Source organism: Lonchura striata, chromosome 6 (assembly GCF_046129695.1).
Source record: "Lonchura striata isolate bLonStr1 chromosome 6, bLonStr1.mat, whole genome shotgun sequence".
Lineage (NCBI taxonomy): Eukaryota > Metazoa > Chordata > Aves > Passeriformes > Estrildidae > Lonchura > Lonchura striata.
The window spans coordinates 68,527,214-68,551,183 of record NC_134608.1 but is presented as its reverse complement, the minus strand read 5'-3'; the positions used below and the strand labels follow the sequence as shown (position 1 = coordinate 68,551,183).

Here is a 23,970-nt window from a genome sequence, read left to right as displayed (position 1 = left end):
CTCTGCTGTCCCAAGACCCTCCAAACCCCATTCCCGATGTCCCCAGCTGTCCCCAACCCCACTCTTGATGTACCCAACTCCGTCCTGGTGTCCCCAGCTCTATCTTCAATGTCCCAAACCCCATCCCAGGTGTCCCCAGCTCCAGTCCTGGTGTCCCAAGACCATCCACACCCCATCCCTGATGTCCCCAGGTGTCCCCAACCCCATCCCTGATGTTCTCAAGTGTCCCAAACTCCGTTCCTGATGTCCCCAGCTGTGGCCAAACCCTGTCCCTGATGTCCCCAGGTTTCCCAAGCTCCATCCCTGATGTCCCCAGTTGTCCCCAAACCCCATCCCTGATGTCCCCATGTGTCCCTCACCCGCCACCACCACAGTGACCCGGTGTGGCACATCCCAGCCGGGCCCCAGGGTGGTCACCAAGGTGTCTCTCTCGGTGTCCCCCTCAGTGTCCCCCAAGCGTGGCCTGGGGTGTCCGTGGGCGCGGTGCTCCCAGTGGATCTCCACGTCCAGCGGGAAGAAGCCGACGGCGTCGCAGCACAGCTCGGCCGGGAGCCCCGGGGACAGCCGGGACGGCAGCAGGGACACCCGGGGAGGGGCTGGGACACGGGACAGTGAGCTGGGGATACTGGGAGTGACTGGGGGAAACTGGGAGGGACTGGGAGGGACTGGGACATACTGGGAGCCCCGGCCCCACCCATTCCCGGCACTGACCAATCACGTGCAGCCGCAGCACCTGCTGCACCTGCCCTGGGGCGCGCTCACGGAGCAGACGAAGGCGCCGTCGTCCGACCCCGAGAGCGGCGGCAGCTGCAGCGACACCTCCCTGGCGCCCCCCGGCGGCTGGGAGGACCGAGGAAACGTTCGGCCTCAGTGGCGCCCCCTGGCAGCTGGGAGGACCACGGCCATTCTGTGCCCAAAATCACACCAGAACACCTGAAAAATACCCCAGAAATGCTCCCAAAAACCCCATGAAAATCACCCACTAAACCCTCCCAGAAACACACAAAAAAAGTCCCCAGAAATCACCCACAAAACTCCCCCAAAAAACCCCAAAAAATGTCCCAAAACCCCCGCCCCACAAACCCCCCAAAAATCACCCACCAAACCCCCCAGGACTTCCCAAAAAGCCACAAAATATGCTCCCAAAACCGTCAAAAAATTGTTCAATGCCCACAGCGCCCCCTGGTGGCCGGGAGGACCAAGGCTGTTCCCGTGCCAGTGGGGCCCCCTGGTGGCCGGGAGGGCCAAAACCACCCACTGCCAGTGGCGCCCCCTAGCGGCTGGGAGGACCAAAGCAGTTCCATGCCTGCAGCGCCCCCTGGTGGCCAGGAGGACCAAAGCAGTTCCATGCCTGCAGCGCCCCCTGGTGGCCAGGAGGACCACAGCTGTCCATTGGCGCCTCCCAGTGGCCAGGAGGACTGAGGCCGCCCACTCCCACCAGCGCCCCCTGGCGGCCAGGACGACCCGACACCCCCCCCGCTCGGTGGCGCCCCCCGCTGTCCCCGCAGGGCTCCGCAGCCCCTCCCCTCCCCTCACCTGCGCGGTGCCGGGGGGGCTCCCCTGGCCCCCCAGGAACAGCAGCACCCCCGGCGCGGCCTCGGTGCGGCGGGCGGCGGCCGAGTCGAAGGCCAGCAGGCGCCGCGTGGCGCCGTGGCGGTGCCGCAGCCACTGCAGCGTGAAGGGCTCGGCCGGGGGCGCGAAGGCGCAGTGCAGCCGCCCCGGCGCCCCCAGCAGCGCCCGCGTCTGCGGCGTCCGCGTGGACACCAACAGGGACACTGAGGAGTGGGACAGGGCGTCATGGGTGCGGGGACATCAGGGACAACAGGGGGACATTTGGGATGTGGGGACATCAGGGATGTGGGGGGACACTGGGGACATCGGGGACAATGGGGATGTGGGGGGACATCAGGGATGTGGGAACATCAGGGACATCAGGGATGTGGGGACAACGGAGAGACACTCGGGACATGGGGACAGTGCGGGGGCATAGGAGACATTGGGGGACATGGGGACAATATGGGGACATTGGAGACATTGAGATATTTGGGCCAATGGGGAGGGGACACTGGGGACATCAGAGACATCGGGGATAATGGGTGGACACTGAGGACATGGGGACAATGCAGGAGCATAAGGGACAATAGGGGGACATCAGGGATGTGGGGACATTTGGGGGGACATCAGGGATAACGGGTGGACATTGGGGACATCAGAGACATCGGGGACATTGGGGACATCAGGACAGTAGGGGGACACTGGGGACAATGGGGACAATGGGGATGTGGGGTGTCCTGGCTTGTAAGATCAGCATGTATTCTATTTGCCATCTGTTGGAGGGTGGGCAGTTTTCTTATCTCTTCCAAGAACAATGTCTCCCTCCGGAGAGATATCTTCTGTTCATGGACCATTGAATAACTCACTGCATGACCAGTAAAGTTACATCATCCCATTGTGAGATGCTCCACCCAGAGGGAGGAGCCAAGCATTCCTACCTGCATAAAATCAGCACTTTTTGAGACACTGGCAGACACTTCCCTGGATTCCCCGAGGAGCAGCTTCTTCTCTGCTGGATTCCCAGAGGAAGACCAGGCCCAACTACTACCAGACCTTCAGAGAAAGCTCCACCCTTCTAGAGATCACCGCTTCAGCAGCATTTCATCTGCCACTCCAGGAGGAGCAGCCACCATTTTAACTGGACTATTACCAACACCCTGACTCCTCAGGGTGTCAGGTTTCTGACTCCATCACTAGTTTTGTTTGTACTAATTGCATTTTTTTAAATTCAGTTTTTTTCCTAGTAAAGAACTGTTATTCCCATTCCCATATCTTTGCTTGAGAGCCTTTTAATTTTGAAATTGTGGTAATTCGGAGGGAGGGGGGTTTACCTTTTCCATTTCACAGGAGGGTCTTGCCTTCCTACACAGACTCCTGTCTTTTCAAACCAAGACATTGCATCAGCCCGTTCAGGGAAAACGGCTAAAGATGTCTCTAGAACTTCACTGCTGCTTTTGTAACTCTGGGTATACCACCTGAAGTAAAGGCAATGGCCCAACTTATACCTCCTGCTGAGTTGCTACCTTTTTTGCCTTTGGGGAAGTATGCACAAAACAGGTATTCCTCATTCCTCAAAAGGCCAATCTGTCACTGAATGGGCTCATGGCTCCCTCAAGCGTCTCCTGGTACAATAGAAAGGGGGGGCCAGAGAGGACAACCCTTCCGAGAGACTGCAGAAAGCCTTTTATGTGTTCAACTTCTTGAAATGATCTTTGATGGACCCCAACCCCTGATTGTTTGACATTTTAATTGTAATTCACAATTGCAACAAAAGGAAAAATCCCTTGCCTTAGTGAAGGATCCAGGATCTGGTAAGATATTGGGGCTTTATCCTTAGGTCACCTGATGTCACCTGGTGTCACCACTGAGTCAGGAACAAGAGTCAGGCGACACATAAAGTCTAACTCTCTCCAGGAGACTAATACTAATTTTTTTAGGAACCCATTCCTTTTTATACACTGCTCCAACACCGACCTGACTGGTCCTTTAATCAACACACCTCACATGATTGGCTAATTAAGGAAACACCCTTTAGTAAACATCTTATAAGAAAACAACTGTTCAAAACACCAGCTGCAAGATTGCTTTAATTCTTTCTCTCAGCCTTCTCAAAACTCCCCAGAACAATTCCTAGGAAAGTTTACCTGGCTTTCTCTCTGACCAGGCTGGGGTAGAGGTTTTGCTTGCATGTCCACAGAGAATGGTTCCAAGTGGATTCCAGCAAACAATGTGAAGGCGTTTTGAGATTCTTTGACTGCATCACTTGAAGATTCACCTTGAACATCAACATTGGAAGAGAACCCTTGTGAACAGGACCTCGCCACCACATCAGCACCTGTTTAACCTCTAGCAGACTTATGCCCTTGGGAAAATGGTTATGATTACCCAGTGGTATCAGGGCTTACAGGGCTAGATCAGCTTCTGGGGGATTGGAGACTTGGTGGATGGATAAGAAATTTAATTAAAATAGGCTTATATGTATTAGGATTATATTATGTATTGTTATGCTTATTCCTTGTATTTTATATTGTGTGAAAAAATTAATAGACAAATCACTTAAGAATGTATTTTTGTTTGAACAGATAGGGGGAGGTATGGGGAACAAACCAGAGAGTACAGTGGAACTGATAAAGGGGCCTGATATCTTCTTCTTCTGCCTGATTGAGCAGAAACCATGGCAGAGACAGACAGAGAAAGTCTCCCTGGGCAAGAAGTGACCAAGAAACATATTGTGAGACATAGTGATAAAATAATGTTACCAGGTCATGTGATGTCATAAAGAAGTGTAACCAATGGGAAATTGTTACCAAAACCAGAGCCCTATATAAGCACCATACAAGTGAAACTCTATATAAACACCTGGTACACTCAATAAAATTGGCTTCTGATCCCAACTCACATGCCCCCGACTCTCCATCATTGATAACCCCTGGTCTGGGTGATCCCTGTTGGGTGGGGGGAAGGTGTTGGAGAGATTTCTTTCCCTTCTCCTGCTGTGATTTGGATGGTAATAAATTCCCTCCCTGTGCCCGGGCTGGGACTGTTTTGCCAGTGCTGGTGCTCGGGGCGGGATCTCTCCCGATCCTTTTCCTACTCCCGCCTTCCCTCAGCCAATCAGAGACAGCGCGGCTGATGACTCACCAGTTGCTGGGCAGACCCGCAGCGACCAGCGGTCCCGGCCGGACCCGCCCCGCCACGGCCCAAATCCTCCCAAATCCTCCCCAATCCTCCTGAATCCTCCCGAATCCTCCCGAATCCTCCCCAATCCTCCCAAATCCTCCCCAAATCCTCCCGAATCCTCCCAAATCCTCCCCAATCCTCCCAAATCCTCCCAAATCCTCCCCAAATCCTCCCCAAATCCTCCCCGAATCCTCCCAAATCCTCCCAAACCCTCCCCAAATCCTCCCAAATCCTCCAAAATCCTCCCCAAATCCTCCCAAACTCTCCCCAAATCCTCCCAAATCCTCCCAAATCCTCCCAAACCCTCCCCAAACCCTCCCCAATCCTCCCAAATCCTCCCCAAATCCTCCCCAAATCCTCCCCAAATCCTCCCCGAATCCTCCCCAAATCCTCCCCGAATCCTCCCCAAATCCTCCCCAAATCTTCCCCAAATCCTCCCAAATCCTCCCAAATCCTCCCAAATCCTCCCCAAACACTCCCCAAATCCTCCCAAATCCTCCCCGAATCCTCCCTGCCCCATCACAGGGGGTCCTGTGCAAGGCCACGGGGAGCGGCTGCGGCCGCCGCTGGCTCAGGAGCTCTGTGGGCAGGAAAGGGGGTGACACTGGGACTGGGGGTGCTCGCAGGGCTTCCCTTAATGGTGCCTCCTTCGGTGTTGGGTCAAGCGAGAGCTTCTGGAGAATCTCTCCCCACACACAGGACACTCACCGGGCCTCTCCCCGGTGTGGATGTGCCTGTGGGTGACGAGGCTGGAGCTGTGCTTGAAGCCCTTCCCGCACTCAGGGCAGCAGAAGGGCCTCTCCTGTGTGTGAATCCACTGATGCACTGAAGCATGGACAGACGGCTCCTCGACTAATTAAAGCTGGAAAGAAGGGTATTTTATTGCAGTGCTGGACATACATGGAATCATTTCCAAGTACATATGCGAGGAGTTGCAGACTCCTGCTTTCTATTTATACAGGAAAGGTTTTACATATCCAAGCTGTTTCTAAGGACACATAATACATAATCATTACCTGCCCGCTTCGTATTATAATCAGCTGAATATCCATTACGGCTGTGCAATCGTGTTTCCTTAACTGGGTCTTTGGGATTTTGAAATAAGGGAGTGGGTGTAAGGGAGGAAGAAAGCTGTCTTCCTCAAGGTAAACTCTTCACCCATGGCCAGTTTGCAGGACTTTTTGATCTGCTGGTCACGGTAGCGTCTCCTAACTGCTGATTATTCTTAAGGCAAGATATTTCTATGGTCTCTGCTCCTTCACAATTCCTACATCTATCCCTGTCACTCCTAGCTTTACTTTTCTAATATATTTGCTACTCTTTAACTAAGGCATGTGATTTTTGCTAGCAACTTGGCTTCTTAACTAATTTTAAAATCTTAACTAAAATATGTAATCTTCTACTATCTCAGTTATATTCCCAGATGTCCCCTTGACTCATCCACAGTTTTCATTTATCCTAAATACTTTTCCAGCTGACCCCTTGGCTCATTACGATGAGATTGGAGCTTCTCAGAAACCACTTCCTACACTTGGGACACTCATAGGGCCTCTCCCTGGTGTGAATCTTGTGGTGCTGATGAACTTGGAGATCCACCCAAAGCCCTTCCCACACTCCCCACACTTGTAGGGCTGATTGATTCCCCATCTGGATCACCTGGTGCCAGATCAGGTCTGATCTCCGGAGCTCCAGCTGAAGCCCTTCCCACGTTCCAAGCGCTTGTGGAGCTTCTGACCGCCATGAGTCATCTCCACCATCTCTGAGTGCCAAATGGATCTCTGGCTGCCTTCTAGGCACAGAGGGGCTCTTACCTCCTCACAACTCCCAGGGCTGGGTTTGCAGCCCCTCCTTGTGTGGGATCTCCAGGGCTTTTCCTCCCCATTAGGTTCCCATGCTGTGGAGCTGCTCAAAACAGCCTCAAAACAGAGGTTCTGAGCAGCGATTTGTCCTCCCAGGTCTCTGTCTGCAGCTCAGTGCCTGGGGTAAGGAAAGAAAAGAAGAGGAAGGGATGTGGAAGGAAGAAGGATAGAATGAGAAGAGGAAGGAGGGTGGACAAGGAGAGGATGGGATTTGCCTCCATGCCAGAGGGAAGGGGAAGGAGATCCCACCAATTCATCCCTGGCAGGACAGCGTTGGCAGCAGCGCTGTCCTGCAGCCAGGGGCAATGTTGGCCTGATAGGTGGAGCAGAGGAGAGGGGGAAAGGGGCAGTGACTTCCTCCTCACCTGCCTCAGTGTTCCATGCTATCTTCCTTTTCCTCACAGCCTCCACCAGCTCCACCTGCACAAAGGTTGGGATGGACAAATCCTGGCTTGGGGGAAAAACAAAGGGTGAGCACCTTGGTCCTGCTGCCCAAGTCCAGCTCGAGAAGTCACCACCCTGTTCACAGTTGGATGGGCCCAGACTCTGCTCATCTCCAGAGTCCCCCACTCCTCCAGGCTGCTGGGATCCCCCAGCTCCAGGATTGGCCATTGCTGCCCTCCCCACTCCGATGCCAATTGGAACCCCAAAACCAATGTCCCCCCCAAACTGTTACCACTGCCCCAGCCAGTACAGAGATTGCTACAGGAACCCTTCACAAGTCTCCAAAGGGGCATCTGCGTCTCACCTTTGGGGCAATGCAAGATCCAAATATCCCTTTCCCTGCAAAAAAAAACTCCCAGAGACCCCCCAATGGATTTGGGGTGAGCTCCCCCTCCCCACTTACCTGCAGGATCTGGGGGAGTAAATGCTGCCATGACCAGGGGAGCTGCAGACTCGGCAGAAGGGCAGGCAAACCGTGTGGATCTGCTGCGGTTCCTCCTCTTCCTCCTCCTGTTCCTGTTCCTTCTTTTCCCTAACCTCCTCCTCATCTCTCTCTCCTCTTCCTATTGCTCCTCTCATTGACCACCCCAGATCCCCCTTTCCTACCCACCTCTCCCCCATGGCTGCAGCACCAGCGTTTGGATAGAGGGAACCTCCCATGAGCCCCCCAGGTATGGGCAGGGGGCTTGGGGACCCACCCAGTGCAGATCCATTCCCCCCTCCCAGAGCCTCACGGAAATCACTCCAGGGATCAAGCGATGGGGACGCTAAGGGATCCCCATGGAACCACCCATTTTTGATCCCATCCCCACCCTTCCCTCCCCACTCCCATTGTTCCCCCAACCCAAAGACCCCTCCCAACTCAATCTGAGGGTCCCATTCCTCTCCTGGTCAGAATCCTCTTTTCCCCTGCTCTCCCACCCCTTCCCCATTGTGCCTCCAGCTCTACCTCTCACCCCTGGGCTTGGATTTGGGGATCCAGGCCCCTCCTGTTCAGTTTGGGGATCACATCCCCCCTTTCCCTCAATTCAGGCAGCTCCTGGCAGCTTTTTCCTGGGAAGAATCCCTGAGTTTTGGGACTTTTAGGATGTAGCTTAGGAGGAGGACAGCTCTGTTGGGCTTTCCCCTCCCTGTTGTGACCCCTCAGCTGTCCCCGACACCCTGGGGGTGTTGGGATTTCCCTCCTAGGGACAAGGACGTTCATCCCCTTCCAGGAGCCCAATGCCCAGCTGGGGCTCCAGGTCAGGGGTCCTTGAGCAGCTGCCCCAGAACCTCCACCAGGTTCTCCCAGCGCAGCCGGAGCCGCTCGGCCTGGGCTCCCCAAAGGCCTCAGCAAGGTCCAAGTCCTGCCCAGGAACCCTCAACTCCCTCAAACCCAGCATCCCCCTCATCCCCTGCAAGTTCCTCCCATGGCACCGGCCATGGCCATGTCCCCACTTGTCACTGGCCATGTCCCACCATGTCCTCACCCATGGCTGTCTCCCCACCATGTTTCCATCCCTGTCACTGTCCCCCATGTCTCCATCCATGCCTGTGTCTCCCCATGTCCCTAGGGATGGCCCTGTCCCCCTCCATGTCCATGCGTGCCCATGTCACTCTCCATGTCTAATGCTTTTTCTCTTTTTGAGCCTGGTCTTATAAGCTCTCAGAGATAAGCATTATACCCTTGATAGCTCAGCTACCTCAGGTGGCATAAAACAAGCAGGATGGCTCATGTGACAGTGTTGGGAATAAAAAGTTTTAATAAAAGGCAAAAATAAAAAAGCTTTTTACAGAGAAAAGCCAAGTCAGGGCAAGAGGTTCTTGCTCTTGCTAAAACACTTCACAAAAGCAATTAACTTCTTTTGTTCTCTTCTTTTCTAGGGAATTGCTTAGGTGGGACTTTTTTGCTCCTGTCCAATTAGCTACCCTTAAGTTTGAGGTGAAGTCCCCAAGGTCCTATGAGGTGTCTTTCAACCAAATTGAGGAGAGAAACACCTGGCCTTTTGTCCTTTTTAAGGGAACAAAAGGTAACTTGTCTACTCTGTCAACAGAGGGCACATTCTTACACGTGTCCCACCATGTCTGTGTCCTACCATGACCACATCCACTAACTTAGTTCAATGTCTATTTTTACTTCAATATTGGATATTTTAAAGGGATAAAGAGAAATGAAAACAAAATCAAGGCCAAAAGAAAAAGACTTCCATGTCCATGCCGGCTGAGGATCCACGTGATTGGGTGGAGGGAAGAACCTTTTTGGTGGAGTTTCTAACCCACTGTCTCCAAAATCTTGGTCTTTTCCCCAGTTTTTCCACCATCTGGCTGCAGAAGACACCCTTGGGCAATAGGAAATCAAAATCGTGGAATCCCTGAAGTTGGAAAAGACCTTGTCCTGGTTCAGAGCAAATTTGGGAGAGAACCTCCAAAGGGATTCCTCTGGAAAGCAGATTCAATTGGCTCCTCCCCCAGCCAGTTTGGGAAAAGTATCTCCTTGGAGAACAGTGGAAAAAACTGTTTTTTAAAGAATAAAACCTAAACAATATTAAACAATAAAACCTCTTGCTGCTCTAAAAGAGAGACAAACTCAGGAAGTCCCTCCGTGGGTTGTAGCTCAGCTCACTCAGTCTCTTATCAGTCCCTCCGGTGCTGGAAATGCCACAGTCCAGGCCTGGCCCGCTGGGCCACAGGTGTGAGCTGCCGGTGCTCTTCTGGGTGTTCAGGCCAGAGCAGGTTTAAACAGGTCCAAAGAAAAGGGAAAAGCAGCCACAGTCCGGGGAACTTCTCTGCCACAGCTAGCTAAAACTAATTAACAGCAAAGGAGAGATCTGTACCTCTGTCTGTCCATCTGCAGACAACCTGGCCCAGGAGCAGGAATGTGGAGGAGTGAGTGCAGTTTCTGAAAACAAACTCTGCCCTTCTCTCCCTCCTTTGCTCTCGGAACAAGTCTTAAAGGTGCAAAAATTATAATTCACTATAAACAGAACAGACAACTGGAGATACAAACATCATATAGTCAACCTAGGACATACCTCCAAGACCATTCAGTATTCCTTGAGGCCACCAGAAGATAGGATTGAATGCAAAAGGTTTTATGGAGTTGGAAGTCATTAAATCTGCTCTCCCCAAGGAATTCCCATTGTTGGTCTGTGCCCCAATGGATGTTCCTGCCACTGGGTTTATCTAGGTGCCCACAGGGAACGAGGAAGATGTGGAGCCTCCCAGTCAAGAGTCTTCCCAACACAGATAACCAGGCCCATAGATCACCAAGACTGCCCAATGAAGGTCACTGAGGATCATCCAACGTGGATCCTCCCATAGGGAATGGAGCTGGGAGGAGCATAAGAAGCTCTTCCCACCCTTGGGGAACTCACAGGGCTTCCCCCCTTAGTGGGGCCTCCTTTGGTGTTTGATCAAGGCTGATCTCTGTGAGAAGCTCTTCCCACACTTCCCACACTCGTAGGGCTTCTCCCCGCTGTGGATGCGCTGGTGCTTTCTCAGGTCTGAGTGCCACCCATAGCTCTTCCCACATTCCAAGCAGGTGTAGGGCCGTTCCCCAGTGTGGATCACCTGGTGCCGAATCAGGGCTGAGCTTTCTCTGAAACTCTTCCCACATTCCCCACACTTGTAGGGCTTTTCCCCAGTATGGATCTTTTTGTGTTCCGTAAGCTGGGAGTTGAGGCTGAAGCTCATCCCACACACCCCACACTCGTAGGGCTTTTCTCCAGTGTGGATCCTCTCGTGTCTCCTCAGGCCAGAGCTGTGCCTGAAGCTCTTCCCACATTCCCCACACTCATAGGGTTTTTCCCCAGTGTGGATCCTCTGGTGTTGCATCAGGTAGCCCTTCTGGCTGAAGCTCATCCCACATTTACCACACTCATAAGGCCGATCCCCAGTGTGGATTACCGAGTGCTGTATCAGGCTGCTCCTCTGGCTGAAGCTCTTCCCACATTCCCCACACTCAAAGGGCTTTTCCCCAGTGTGGATCCTCTGATGTTGGATCAGAATGGAGTTCTGGCTGAAGCTCCTCCCACACTCCCCACACTCAAAGGGCCTCTCCCCGGTGTGGAATCTCTGGTGAAGTCTCAGGCTGGAGCTCCAGCGGAAACGCTTCCCACATTCCTCACACTCGTAGGGCTGTTCCCCAGTGTGGATCACCTGGTGCTCGATCAGGTGGGAGCTCCGGCTGAAACCCTTCCCACATTCCAAGCACTTGTGGGGCTTCTCCCTGCCACGAGGCTTCTCCACCAGCTCTGAGCTCTGGCTGGATCTCTGCCCGCCTTCCTGGCTCAGGGGGGCTCTTTCCTCCCTGCAGCTCCCTGGGCTGGGTTTGCTGCTACTCCTTGTGCGGGATCTCCAGGGCTTTTCCTCCTCCTCCATTTCCTACATTTTCATTCCTCCCCGGGAATGAAAAATCCTGGTCTGGGGGAAAAAAAAAAGAACAGAGCATCTTGGACTGGGAGTTTCTCCTGTCCCCACTTCATCTCACCAAGTCATTGGGCATTGTGTGTCTATAAGAACCTCCAAAACACCAAGGTTCAGCATAAAAATCCTCAAAACTTTAAGACACAGATCAAAACCTCCCCAAACATCAAGATTCAGTAAAAAATTCCTCCAAAACATAAAGATTCAGCCCCTAAAAAAAATAAAGCACCAACATTTAACCCAATAAAGCTGAGAAATGCCGTGATTCACCCCTGTGAAAATCGTGGAACCCCTCAACAGTCACGTGCTGCATGTGGGGTGACAATGCTCCTGGGGCTGAGGGGAGGCTATAGATGCAAAGAGGAATGGAACCTTGTGGTGATCCTTGTTTCTGCTCCTCCTCCTCCGGTGTCCCTATTCTTCCTCACACTCCTCTTCCTCCTCCTATTCCTCCTTCTCCTGCACAATCCCACCCTCTCCTGCCACCTGCATCCTTTGACCATTCTGTTCCTCAAGCCTGCTTCTCCTTCCCTTCTCCTCCTGCCCCCAGGCCCAGCACCCACTGCCGGCTCCCTCTTCCCCCCACACCCACCGCATCCCAGCGCAGGGGCAGGGATGGAGCTGGGGCAGGTCGGGCTGGGGCAGCGCTGGGCTCTCGGCCGCTCCCGCCCGCACTCGGTCCCCACTGCAGCCGCTCCCGCCAGGACAGCGCGGGGGGGCCCGGCCTTGGCGCTGCCCCACTCCCACCTCCCCAAATTCCCCTCGCGGGGCCATGGGGCCGAGGGGGGGCGCAGGTGGGTCCAGGTGGGGAACGCGGGGAGCTGCGAGTCTGCCTGGCAACTGGTGAGTCATCAGCGCCGCGGGCTCTGATTGGCTGAGCTCGGCCCGAGCCCTGGGGCTGCAGCACAGAGGGGACACCCTGCTCCAGGGGGGATGTCCCACAAACGGGGGACCCCATGGAAGGAACCACAGGAAAGTGTCTTTACAAACAGATGCTCTAAAGCTGCTCGGAGATAGGGCCAGGCAACTTTTTTATGTAAGGAAGTGACAGGAGAAGACATCGGTTTCAGAAAATTTTATTAATTGATGACACAGACTGCTGCTCAGCCAAGGTCCTGCTCTATTCATGAACTTCCAGAAGAACAACAAAGACTTAACAGAGCCATTAATATCGTTTGCTATATGAAAGTGGGATGCATATTAATGGTGTATGTAGTAGGTGGACTGGGATATCTGTAGCTCTCAAGTACTTCAGCCAATTAGGAAAGAGAGAGTGAGATGTGGCCAGGAGAATTAGGATGAAAAGGAGGGCTGTGTCCTTCAACAATTGGAGAGATCCCATGGGAAATGTCCCATGGCCTCTCCCAGTTTTAGAAATGAAATTACTTTTACAGTACTCCTCTGTATTCTTTGTGGACAGAATCGTCTGGTGATGTCAATTTTCCCGCACACCCTGGGGCTCATCCCGAATTCCTTCCACCCTCCGGGGCGGCGGGCAGGGAGTGCAGCTGAAGGTGCCTCACCCACTTTGGGTGATCGGCTCCCTTGGCTGGCAGTGGCACTGGGGATTGATTTGGGACCCGGGAGTGACCAGGAGACAGATGAGTGACACATCAGGGGGTCTGTGAAGAGTCAGCAGGGAGAGAGCTCTGAAAATCTCATCAGTGAGTGCCCTGGGATCCTCGGGGAGTGAACATGGCAGGGCACCCATGGAGGGGAGAAAAGGGAAAGCCAGGGAGGGTCCTGGCCAAAGTGATGATTATCCCAAAATGTCTCTGAAGGGTCCCTTGGGAGAATGTTGAGGTAGTTTGCATATTTCCCCAGAGGTAATTAAGGACATGGACACCCAAGGGGGGCAATAAGGGAAGGGGAGAAGGGATTTGGACAACAGGGGATGGATGGGGTTGGTGTGCTGGGAAGGGATCGGGTGAAGAGGAGTGTGCAGGAATATGGTTCAGGTAAGAAGCAGCAGGAGGAATCTATGTGGTAAGAAAAAGGATGATGGAAAAGAGGAGAAAGAGAAAAATACAGAGGACTGAAATGTTTTTCAACAGGGTCTTATCCTCACATTTGCCAGCTGATCCAGATCCTTTCCATCCCCGGTTTCCCAGACAGGAAAAGCAGGAGGTCAGGATGGCAGGGGTTTCTCTGCGGTGGCAGCGGCAGCACCGGGCGCAGAGGTGCGGCACCGGGAGCACGGGCTGGGGCCTGTGGGGAGCTGCGGGGCCGGGCCGGGGCTGTGGGGCAGCCGGGGCTCAGCGCCGGGCGCTGCCTGACCCCACCAGCCCCGGGCAGGGCCGGCAGTGGCCCCCGGCCCCCAGGAGGCTGCGGGACGCCCCGGCCGCTGCCCGGCCCCGGGGAGCTGCCGGCCCTGCCCGCCGGGGGGGCCGCCTTTGGACACTGCGGCAGGACAGGCACCGGCTCTGCCACACGGGCTGGGCAGGGACCCTGAGCACAACGGGGAAAACAAAGGAACAGCTGGGAAATGCAGAGTGCACATGGAAGGATCAGGATTTGCTGTTCAGGATTTCGTTTGGGTCCCTGCAGAAAGGAAAGGTTTTGCAGAAAGCTCAGCAGCTCTCAGAGGATGAGCACCCACAGGCAGTGACCGGGGCTGCAGGAGTGGCACAAGAAGCCCTGCAGCACTTGGGCACAAGGGCACAGCAGCTGAAGGCAAGAAGGGATGAGCAAAAGGCCAAGCTGAAGGCAAAGGCCATGGCAGAGTTCCCACAGCCCCTGAGGGATCAACCCCAGGGCCCAAGGGGGCCCCAGCACCCAGGGCATGACGGGGTCGGCCACAAGCACCTGGCAGAGGCATTGCCCTCCTGGCCAGGGCAGAGCCCACCCAAACAGCCCCTGGGAAGGAGTCAGGGCTCCAGCTGCAGCCCACAAGGACACTGCAAGCACAGACAGCAGCACCCTCAGCAGGAGCAAGTCCACCCCTGCATGGACATGGATTGTCAGGGCTCTCTGAGCTCCCATCCCACCGGGGACCCACCACACTGGAGCCCTGGAGAACATTCAGGCTGGGTCTGCATCCAGAGGAAGCCTCTCCTGATGGACACAGGGGCCTCTCCATCCACTCTGAATATTACACCTAAAGGGGGAAAATTGTAAAGGAGTGTTTTCATTATTAAGGGAATAAATGGGAAAGCTGAGCTGGTATCAATCATTTGTTCAATCGCTATTAGGAGCTGTGGGGGATAGGTTTGAAATAAACTAATTTCTTTTTCTTCCTACTCTGATTGTAATTAACTAGGAAGGAATTTGATGGTGGTATTGCAATATTGTAAAAGGTGACACAGAGGCTATTGCTGCTGTACCTTTGTGTCAAATGTCTGGGAAGGCCTGTGCTGAATGGAACCCAGAGGTGTGGGCAGCCCCAGGGAAAATTTGATGTGGAGCCTCTCCAAACTACTTGGAAGCAACCAGGACAAGTGGTGTCTAAAAGCAACACCCTGTTCCAGGGGAGGGAAGGAAGGGCTCACAGCCTGGTATGGAGTCCCTGCTAAAGGCAGGGCTCTTGGAGCCAGGGATGTCTCCCTACAGCACTCCTATCCTGCCAGTCAGGGAATCAGATGGCTCCAATGAGGAGGACAAGAACAAGTGGTAGACAAAGCCCCAGTGAAATGGCTGAATTTCCTGGCTAAAAATATCTTTTGAGTATTGGGGAAAAAAAAAAAAACAAATGGTAAATGGTGGAGAAAAAGGTTAAATATTTGGGAAATACTGGGACTGAAGATTCCTGGTGAATTGACCCAGAGAGGCACTGGGCAATCTCAGAAGTAACATTTCCCTGGACCAAAAAGGAGCTGAGACAATTTTGAGGATAAATAGGGAATTACACAGCCTGGATTGAGGATTCTCTGTTCCAGCCAGAACATTGTAGGACTTTTTAACCCCAGACAGCCTCCATGCTGTGGTATAGACAGGAGAAAGAGAGCAAAACTTGAGAAAATGAACAACCAAAAATATTGATGCCTCAGCTCTGTCTCTTCCAGACTCAGAAAAGAAATTGGAATTGTAGGTGAATGTTCAACAGGGCCATGCCAAAGGAATCCTTGGGCCAAAATGTTTCACCCAGTGGCCACAGTGGCCTCATAGTCTGCAGAATTGTGCAGCCACAGCTTCAACGGGAACCGAGGCCCAAAAACTGATGACAACAGGATCTCCAACTGTTCCAGTCTGCCATCAAGTTCAAGCTTTGATAACCAAAAGAGCCTCGCAATGGATGAGCAGTGCTCGGTTATTACAGTGTGAAACTTGTTCAGTGGCACAGGAGGATTCAGAACTGAGGACAGGGGAAGGGTTTAACCCAGCCTCCTGTTTGAACAGCCCACAGAGGGGCTGGGAAGAAACCCAGCACTGCATTCAAGTGACACAGCTCCAGACCCAGCCTGGGGGAGATTCAGGAGACATTGCCTGGCCTGAGGCAGAAAATGTCTTTGTGGATGGCTCTTCAAGGGCAGCAGAAGGGAAAAGAGTTCCAAGACACGCTGTTATTGAGGAAAGGGAATCAGACAAAGCGCAGGTTACCCCCATGGTCAGCTCAACCAGCACAGCTGTGTGTGCTTGTAAGAGCCTGGCACTGAAATGCCCTGAGCAGGAAGGGTTCAATATCTTCTGGTGACACCATCTCACCTAACAGGGGGGCAAAAGCAATTCTGACTGCTCAGCAACCACTGGATCACTTACTAAGGCATTTCTAAAAGACATCATTCCAATAAAAGGGACTGTGGAAGCCATAGACTCAGAGAGCAGAACTAATTTTGCAGGAGAGTTCCTCCAGGGGGTTATGGCAGCTTTAGGAATACAAATGGGACCTCCAGAAACCCTGGCACCCCCAGAGCTCAGGCTGGGTACAAAGAATGAATGGGGATAAAAAGAAACACCTTTAGAAGCTGGGGATTAGATAGTAATAGTTTCAGCAAGTTTTAGAATGGATTTTCTCAGTGAAGATGGAGTCTCCAGCACCCTAACTTTTGGCTATTTATGGAGAAGGCACTGCACATAACAGCTGAGGCTTCCAAAGTGGCTCAAAGTGCAGATGTCTGTTTAGAATGGTGAAGGACATAGGTATGATTCACTAGTAACTTTCAAATACCTGCTCTAAAGCTGGAGTTACTCAAAGAAGAGAGAACTACTTCAACACTTGTAAAGAAGCACCATTTTTTCCAAATCTAATTTTCACATGTAGCTGAATTTTTCAAGAATTGTGTTTTTTATCATACTATGAGTGCAAAACAATCTATAAGAAGTGTTTAAAAACAGATTGTTAACAGGAAAAAGTGATCAAAAGATCTATTTCCTCTTGTATTAACAATTGAAATATGACTGAAGAAGGGATCAACTCTGCAGTCCCCTGAACCAAACTCACAACTTCTTTAACAGCATGTTCAAAGTTTTCTATACTTCAAGCTTTTCTAGAAAATTCACTTTCTTAATTTCTGCTGTTTCTGTAGCCCCAGACCCTGTATAGTTTATACCAGCTGCATTCTACAGAAGGGATACCCAACTGAGGATACAAATTGCCTGCTGAATGGCCTTCTCTGACTCCATGCTGTTACTTTTGGCCTCAGATGGCACAGAAAATGCTCTCCAGTTGACTTGCTTCCAAATGCCAAAAAACCCCAACCCCCAAACTTTTAAACATAAAACAGAAGGAAAGCTTAATTATTTGAGTTAAAATAGCACTGCAAAACAGTTATTCACAAATATAGCAATAAAAGTGTTATAAAAGATGTGCCTCCTGATACATAAAGATATCCTGAAGAATGATTTTGTATTGTTTATATACATTCAAAATTAGTTTTCATCTTTTTTACTGAAAACTGCGTTTTCATAGACAAACAGAATTTTTTCCTATAACTGGATATCTGCCTGGCAGACAAAAATGTTTCTGTCAAATTCACCATTCTGCCATGGATATCAGAAGACATCTTGGAGTGACATGGACAGGGTTTTGCTTCCTTTATTAATGTTTCCATTCTTTGGTTCTCACATGACCTGTGTCATTTCTGTATTTAAATTCAGAAGCTCTTGCCAGAATACTCTTTCAACTTTGTTTGTAGTCACAATGCAAGAGGTCTGCAACTCTTGCTTTAATTTGGGACAGGATTTATTTCTTCTTGTAACTGAAGACTAATGGCAGACATCACCTTCCTCATTTCTCCTGAAGTAATGCCTCAATTCTCTGTCTGGGTTAGCTGGCTAAATTATTTCCTTTCTAAATAGTCAGGTTCTGCTCTGTATAGAGAACTGTGACTTTCAGTGCTTAATATAAGCAAGCACTGAGAGGAGGGATGTACTGAGAAGACTATTTTCTGCGAGATACATATAATATCCTTTCTGCTCCATGTGTTCCTGCTGCAGCCTCAGTTGTAGCTGCAGGTCCAGAGTTTGATAAGGATTTAAAAAATGTTGGTCACCACTTAGGGTCGATTAGACTAGCAATGTCCAGAGGTTTAGAAATTGCATCCTGTAAAAAAGGAGTTTTTCCTCAAAAGCCTGTAAAATGTACAGGGTCACATAGACCAGAAACCTGATCTTTCCCTTATGTCAAAATGGCTCCTAGCTAAATTTCTGGGACCCTCTATGCTAAAATAAGAGAGGTTTGTCAAAGTAAAGCTAATAGTGGCAAAATTCCTTAGCCCAACAAATCAATTGAAATGTCAAGTGCAAATTAAGGATCAGAAAGGAGAGAAAGAAAATAAGAGGTAAAAATAGTCTAACAGAGGGTCCTGACTTAATCATATCAACAGCTGAAGTTAAAAGGTTAGCAGAGGTTGATCTGACTGTTAATGTTTTCTCATCATTTTGTTTATGAGAAAGAAGAAGGGAAGAAGCCTTCCATCCCTGGTATCAGGTTAAGTTCCTCTGCTTGAGTGGAACAACTCAGTACTCCAAATATAAAAGCTCCAAAGAAGCTCACACAAAGATGTTTGTCTCGAACTGTAATTGGAGTAGATCCATTTGTTTGTGTAATTGCCACCATGGTGGAAATCTGTGCTTCTCTATTTGTGCAACTGCAAATATTTTCTAGGAATGAACCATCTGAATTTTAATATCCCATAGATTCAGTGCAATACAGCATATTACAATATCTTGACCTTTTCAGTGTTCCATAAATTGATTGTCTGGTTGTTCCTGTCCCTCCTCGTTTACAGGCCTGGAAACCTTAGAAGAAGAGGTAACATGGCTATCTCTGAGTCGTATCTTTTATATTTATCAGCATTTCCAGAATCACACTTCTAGTGTCTTGAAGGCTTGACAGAAGTTACATACTGTGTGCCTGAGGTGCAGTAGCATATAAAATCATGCCAGAAAAGGCAGGGATGAGTGCCACAGGCGGGCTCACAAGGTTCACCACAGGTGGTCCTGTTGAAGGTCACATTGGTTGACCAGCATTGTTATAAAATTGTGATCTCTCCAGTGAGTTATTCTGACAGCCAGATAAACCTCCAGCTAAATAAATATCATGGGCAACCTTCAACCAACCAAATGTAACTGTTTAATTAATGTGCTTTTCCTAAGTAAATTAAAAAGCAGAGGGAAAAGGCTTCTGGTCTTTAAAGGATGCATAAAGCAGAAAATGAAAGATCTGAATATGAAAGGGAGAGAATCCTCTTAAAGCTGAGGATACAGTGGTAAGAAAAATTATTATTCATTTGCAGACATCACCTCAAACTGATGGACTAGTGAAAAGAAGATACAAATTTTAATAACTGCAAATGTTGGAGTAAGATGCAGAGAAAGAGCAATTGCCACTTTTTCATTGCTTGTCTTCCATCAAAGAAGGGAGAGGGGAAATTCACATTTGGTAGTGTTTATTACAATTATTATGCCCTCAAAAAAAAAGAAAAAAAAAAAAAGCCGCCAACCCCACAATTATAGAACAAAACAGAAATGCTCTGAGGTGGCTCAAATTCTTCCTCTGAGACTAAATGCAGATATTTTTTCTCAAGATGCTTTTTCACTTCCAGATGTGCCTTCAGGTCCAACATGTGCCTTGAGGTAAATTCCTCTGCCTAGTGAGTGTGCAGCTGAAGAGGCTATTACTGTTTTGGTAGCTTCCTACAAGCATAGCTCAAGCCATCTCATCTGCCCCTTCCAGCAGCAGCAGAAAGAGGTGTTGGGGTGTTTTGTCTCAAGCGCTGAACAGAACAGGATGCAGATCACATGCATCACCTTTTGAAGTCTCACATCCAGTCTGGGGTAGGGGGAGTGCTGTGTGGCTGTGAGACAAACTACATAAGAGAGCCTGAAACGCAAAAAAAGACTTCAGTTCCTTTCTTCTCTGCATCGGGGCCATGATGAGTTCCATGACCGGGCTGGGACGGTGGGCGGGGCTGGCCTGTGATGCGCTCTGGGCTCTGTGACAGCACAGGGGCCGTGTCACAATGGGGGCAACTATAAAAGGCCCCAGGCCGGTGCCGCTGCCCCAGTAGAGCCTCGGCAAGCAGTGAGTACACAGCAGAGGGGAGAGGGGGCTGGAGGAGGGCTGGGACAGGAGCGCCGGTCCCCGGGGCTGCCCCGTCTCCAGGGCCCAGCGCCGGGCGCAGCGCCTTGCTGGGGGCGCGGGGCGCGCGGGGCAGCGGTGCAGCCTTGCCAGCTGCCGGGGGCCCTTTCCTTCCTGCCACCACATCCCTGCCGCTCCTGCCCCTCACTGTCTCCATTCCGGCCCCACTGAGCCCCTCCTGTGTGTCCTCCTGCAGACCATGGCTTTACTGTCACTGCTGTTTGTGCTTGTGCAAAGCCTGATCCAGTACCCCCAGCCAGCTGGGGATGGGCTGGATGAGGCCACGCGCCAGAGAATGCGGGAGCGTCAGGAGCTGCTGGACCGTGAGATGGCCCGGCTGATGCAGGAGCTGGAGCAGGGGCCCCTGCAGCAGCAGGATGAGGGCTGGGGAGCCATGCTCTTTGGTGCCCTGCAGCAGTGGCCATTCTGGGTTCTTGCTGGCATCCTGCTCCTCTTGGGCCTGTGGCTGGGCTGCAGGAGAAGGAGCTGTGAGGCCAGCAGCAGCAGCAAGGACCAGAGCTCCCGCAAGACCTTGGGAGATGAGAGAATAACTGAACAGGAAGAAGACACCGCTGATCCAGAGGAAGGTGAAGAAGACAGAGATATGACTCTGGAGGCAGAAAACAGCGGCACTGAAGATGACAGAGAAGGCAGTCCTGTGGCTGCAGATGATGGCAACAAGGATGATGCCACTGAAGACAATTATGATGTGAAGATGAAGGAGGACAGCGATGTCAACAGTGGCAATTATGATGTGAAGGAAGACAGCGATGTCGACAATGGCTATCACTTAAAGAAAGAAGAACAGAGTGATGGGGATATGCCAGGAGACACTACCACTGAAGGAAATGAAGAAGAACCTGGCAATGTTGCTGGAAATAAAGAAGATCTAGAGAAGCAAATAAAGAAAAAACTAAGGATGTACAGGTGGACCAAGACAAGGACACTGGAAAGGAAGAAGGAGAAGGAAATGAAGAAAAAAACAATAGTGTTACTATAAAGGCAGGCAAAAACACTGATGTAAATGAAGGTGAAGACAATGTAGATGGAACAGAAGAATACATGGATGTGAAGGTGCAGGAAAGCAGACGTGCCAATGACCAAAGAAGTAAAGACTGGACTGGGCAGGAAGATAGCAATCAATGTGGGAATGAAATTGCCCATAGTGGTTTTCCTGCACCTGAGGAAGTAAATAAGGATGTGATAGCAGAAGATGGCAATGACAGAAACAAGGATGAATAACAGGCTGATGTGAATGTGGAGGGAAACAAGAATAATGATAGACAAGAAGAGGAACAAGGTAATGTGGCTGCCAGTGAAAAAGGTGGCAGTGATGGTGGCAGGGAAGAAAATGCCAGTGGTGGAATTGAAAACAGAGAAGACACCCAAGATGTTGGGAATGAGAAGGACATCCTTTTAATGGATGGTATAGAGTGGCCTGTGGAGGACCTGGAGAGAGGCTCCTCAGTGACAGCTGAGCTGATGGAGAGCTTCACGCGTGTCTTTGTGTACAGCGTGAGCAATAGCTTTGATCCGGTGCCTCGAGTAGCCATTGGGGTGGGCAGTGCCTTTGAGGGCTGGAGCCCCCATGAGTGGGATGGGGTGTACCGTGTGCTGGTCCCACTGAATCCCCCGCCAGGGCACACCTTCCACCTAGAGCCAAGCAGTGCAGGGCAGACGGCAGCAAGGACCTTCAGCGTCCGTGTGGAGCTGGTGTGCACGTGTGAGAGCGAGCAGCTGGGCAAGAAGCTGTTGTGCCTCCTGCACCACTCGCAGGAGGAGCTGCGGCGGAAGCAGCAGCGCAGCCTCCTGGAGACACTCTGCACCGGCTCCTACCTGGATGTGGAGAAAACCTCCCGCTGGTTCTTCCAGATGGTGAGATGCTTGTGGCTGCATGTGCCTCAGTCATACTCATGGCACTTGGTGTTTCAGCCCTGCAGCCGGTCCTGCCAATTCCAGCTGAGCAGAGGCAAGAGGACCCTGTCGGTGGAGATGCTTTTTGGGGTGTGCCAAGGGGACTATGACATCTTTGTGGTCAACCAGCCCTTAGAGGCCCAGAAAGGCAACTCCGGTAACCTTGTGAGCAGTCAGCCCACCAAGGCCAACATCCTCACTAGAACAGCATGGCCTGAGACATTCGCTGTGGTGGAGGCAAAATTCTTCCAGCACATTGCCAGGCAGATACCATGTAAGAGGTTGCACCTGAAATACCTGCAGCTCTTCACCTGCATGCTGAGCGGCACAGGTTTTTCCAACTCTAACTGGAAGACTCTGGTCATGCATGTGTTAAACATCTTACCACCGGTCTACTGGCGCAGGAAGGAATTTCCACTGCGGCTGTGGGACATCATGGCATACATGCAGCTCTGCCTGAAATGGAAACACCTGGACCATTTTGTTCTAGGCAACGAGAAGCTTCCTGCAGAGATCAGCTTGCCGCCAGCAATGCAAAAGGTTGAGCCACTCACCTCTTTGAGTACCTGGCCCGAGATCCGGATGCCCACAGAAAGGCAATGGAGGCTTATGCTCAGCTGCACTTTCACCTCTGGATGATGCTCTCCAACACTGAGAAGAATTCCCTGCACAAAGCTCTGATGGAGAAGTTCGCAGCTGATTGCTGTGACGTCGACTCTTTGTGATTGTTGTACTTGTCCGTGGCAATCCTGAAGCTGCTTTCCTGCTCCTGTGAAAGGAAGATGGTGCAGCACATGGTTTCGTTGTGCAGACACTTCCATGAGTGGCCTTGCCCTTCACCTTCCATTTGCAACAGTGCTGTTGCCTAAGTCAAGGAGGCAGAAACTGGCTCCACCTGCACATCCTTGCAGAAGAACAACAGTGAAGCTGATGGAGGTTGCTTGGAATACCTCGAAGACAGCAACCTAGCCTATTAGGGACTTAATGTAGTTATTTAGTGAGTTGTAGTTTTAATTAGACTTGTTTCTTAGCATTCATTCCAGAGGCCCTTTAGTGTTGGCAGTATATAACTATTTTGCAAAGCTACCCTTAGTGTAGAGAAATAGAGTTTAGACTAGATTAGTTTAAACCCTTAGTTTAGAGAATTACCCTTAGTTTAGAGAATTCCCCCAGTTGCTTGTCTGCTTTTAAACAATACTTGAATATCTATGTTTGAGAAACTAATAAAAGAAGTTAAGTTTTTCAAATTGCCTGAAATGCGTCATTCTTTGTACGTAACCCTCTATATCTTTGAGAATGTCCTTCCTATACCTCTATCTGAAATAAAGACTCTTTGCAAACAGAGATGTTGGATATATTAAGTATGCTGTCTCTTGAGCATTTCCATAGAAATGCTTGAAGTTTGAAGTGAAAATGCCCTGAAATGCCTGAAATTTTGCAGCAGAGTACTCTTGAATTTTTTTAGCAATCTTTGGAAAGATTGCTGAAGTTTTCTTTACACAGTCACTTTTACAACTCCTAGGGAACAATTTAGTCCTAAAAGATTGAGCTACCCTTCAGTAATAGCTGCCCTTCAGCAATATCTACATATATATGTGTGAAGAAATAATAAAAGAAGAAAAATTTCTCAAATTGCCTGAAATCTGTCCTTCTTTTTATTTGACCCACCATTTATAGCAGAAAACAAAACAGGTCCTGATAGAGGCAGCTAATTAAAGGAAGAAGAAGCTTCAACTTCTGAGTAAAAAAACTACAAATGAACACAGTGATAGTTACAGCATGGTCACACTGTCTAGGTGTGCTCTAACCCTTGAGCTGTAGTGCAGCAAATTTGAGTAAAGTAGCAGTGTCTTCCAAAAAACAATCTATTTTCCCTCCATATCCAAACTAAAGCTGTCAATGTACCTGCCATTAAAGCAGTTAGTCACTTACATGGGGCTGCAGGGTAAAACATTGCTTGATCTGCTCAAGTCCCCCAACTTTTTCTGTGGCATTTAAATCCTGAGAAGATATAAATAACCTATCTTTATCAATTTGGCTGATATTTAGCTTTGAGCAGCATACTAATTCATAGTAAGGAGCAAAGTGCAAGAAAAA

General features: G+C 50.5%; 3 protein-coding genes across 3 annotated transcripts in view; 2 read left to right on the top strand and 1 right to left on the bottom strand.

Moving 5' to 3' along the window:
* LOC144246561 (uncharacterized) overlaps positions 1-23,970 on the top strand; it is a 1,050,450-nt gene that overhangs the window by 669,218 nt on the left and 357,262 nt on the right. The window lies entirely within an intron of this gene.
* Positions 3,590-23,970, bottom strand: part of LOC144246437 (uncharacterized) — a gene marked incomplete at its 5' end in the record, with an annotated part of 88,342 nt that continues 67,961 nt past the window's right edge. Inside the window, 3 exons of the mRNA XM_077783830.1 lie at positions 3,590-3,829; positions 5,443-5,550; positions 10,418-11,244. Coding sequence (XP_077639956.1) covers positions 3,663-3,829; positions 5,443-5,550; positions 10,418-11,244 — 1,102 coding nt within the window. The remainder of the gene's footprint in view (positions 3,830-5,442; positions 5,551-10,417; positions 11,245-23,970) is intronic.
* On the top strand, positions 19,751-22,598 carry LOC144246438 (uncharacterized). Its single transcript, XM_077783831.1, is given in 5 exon segments — positions 19,751-19,779; positions 20,197-20,376; positions 20,458-20,781; positions 20,844-22,423; positions 22,426-22,598. Coding segments are annotated over 5 exon segments (2,286 nt in total).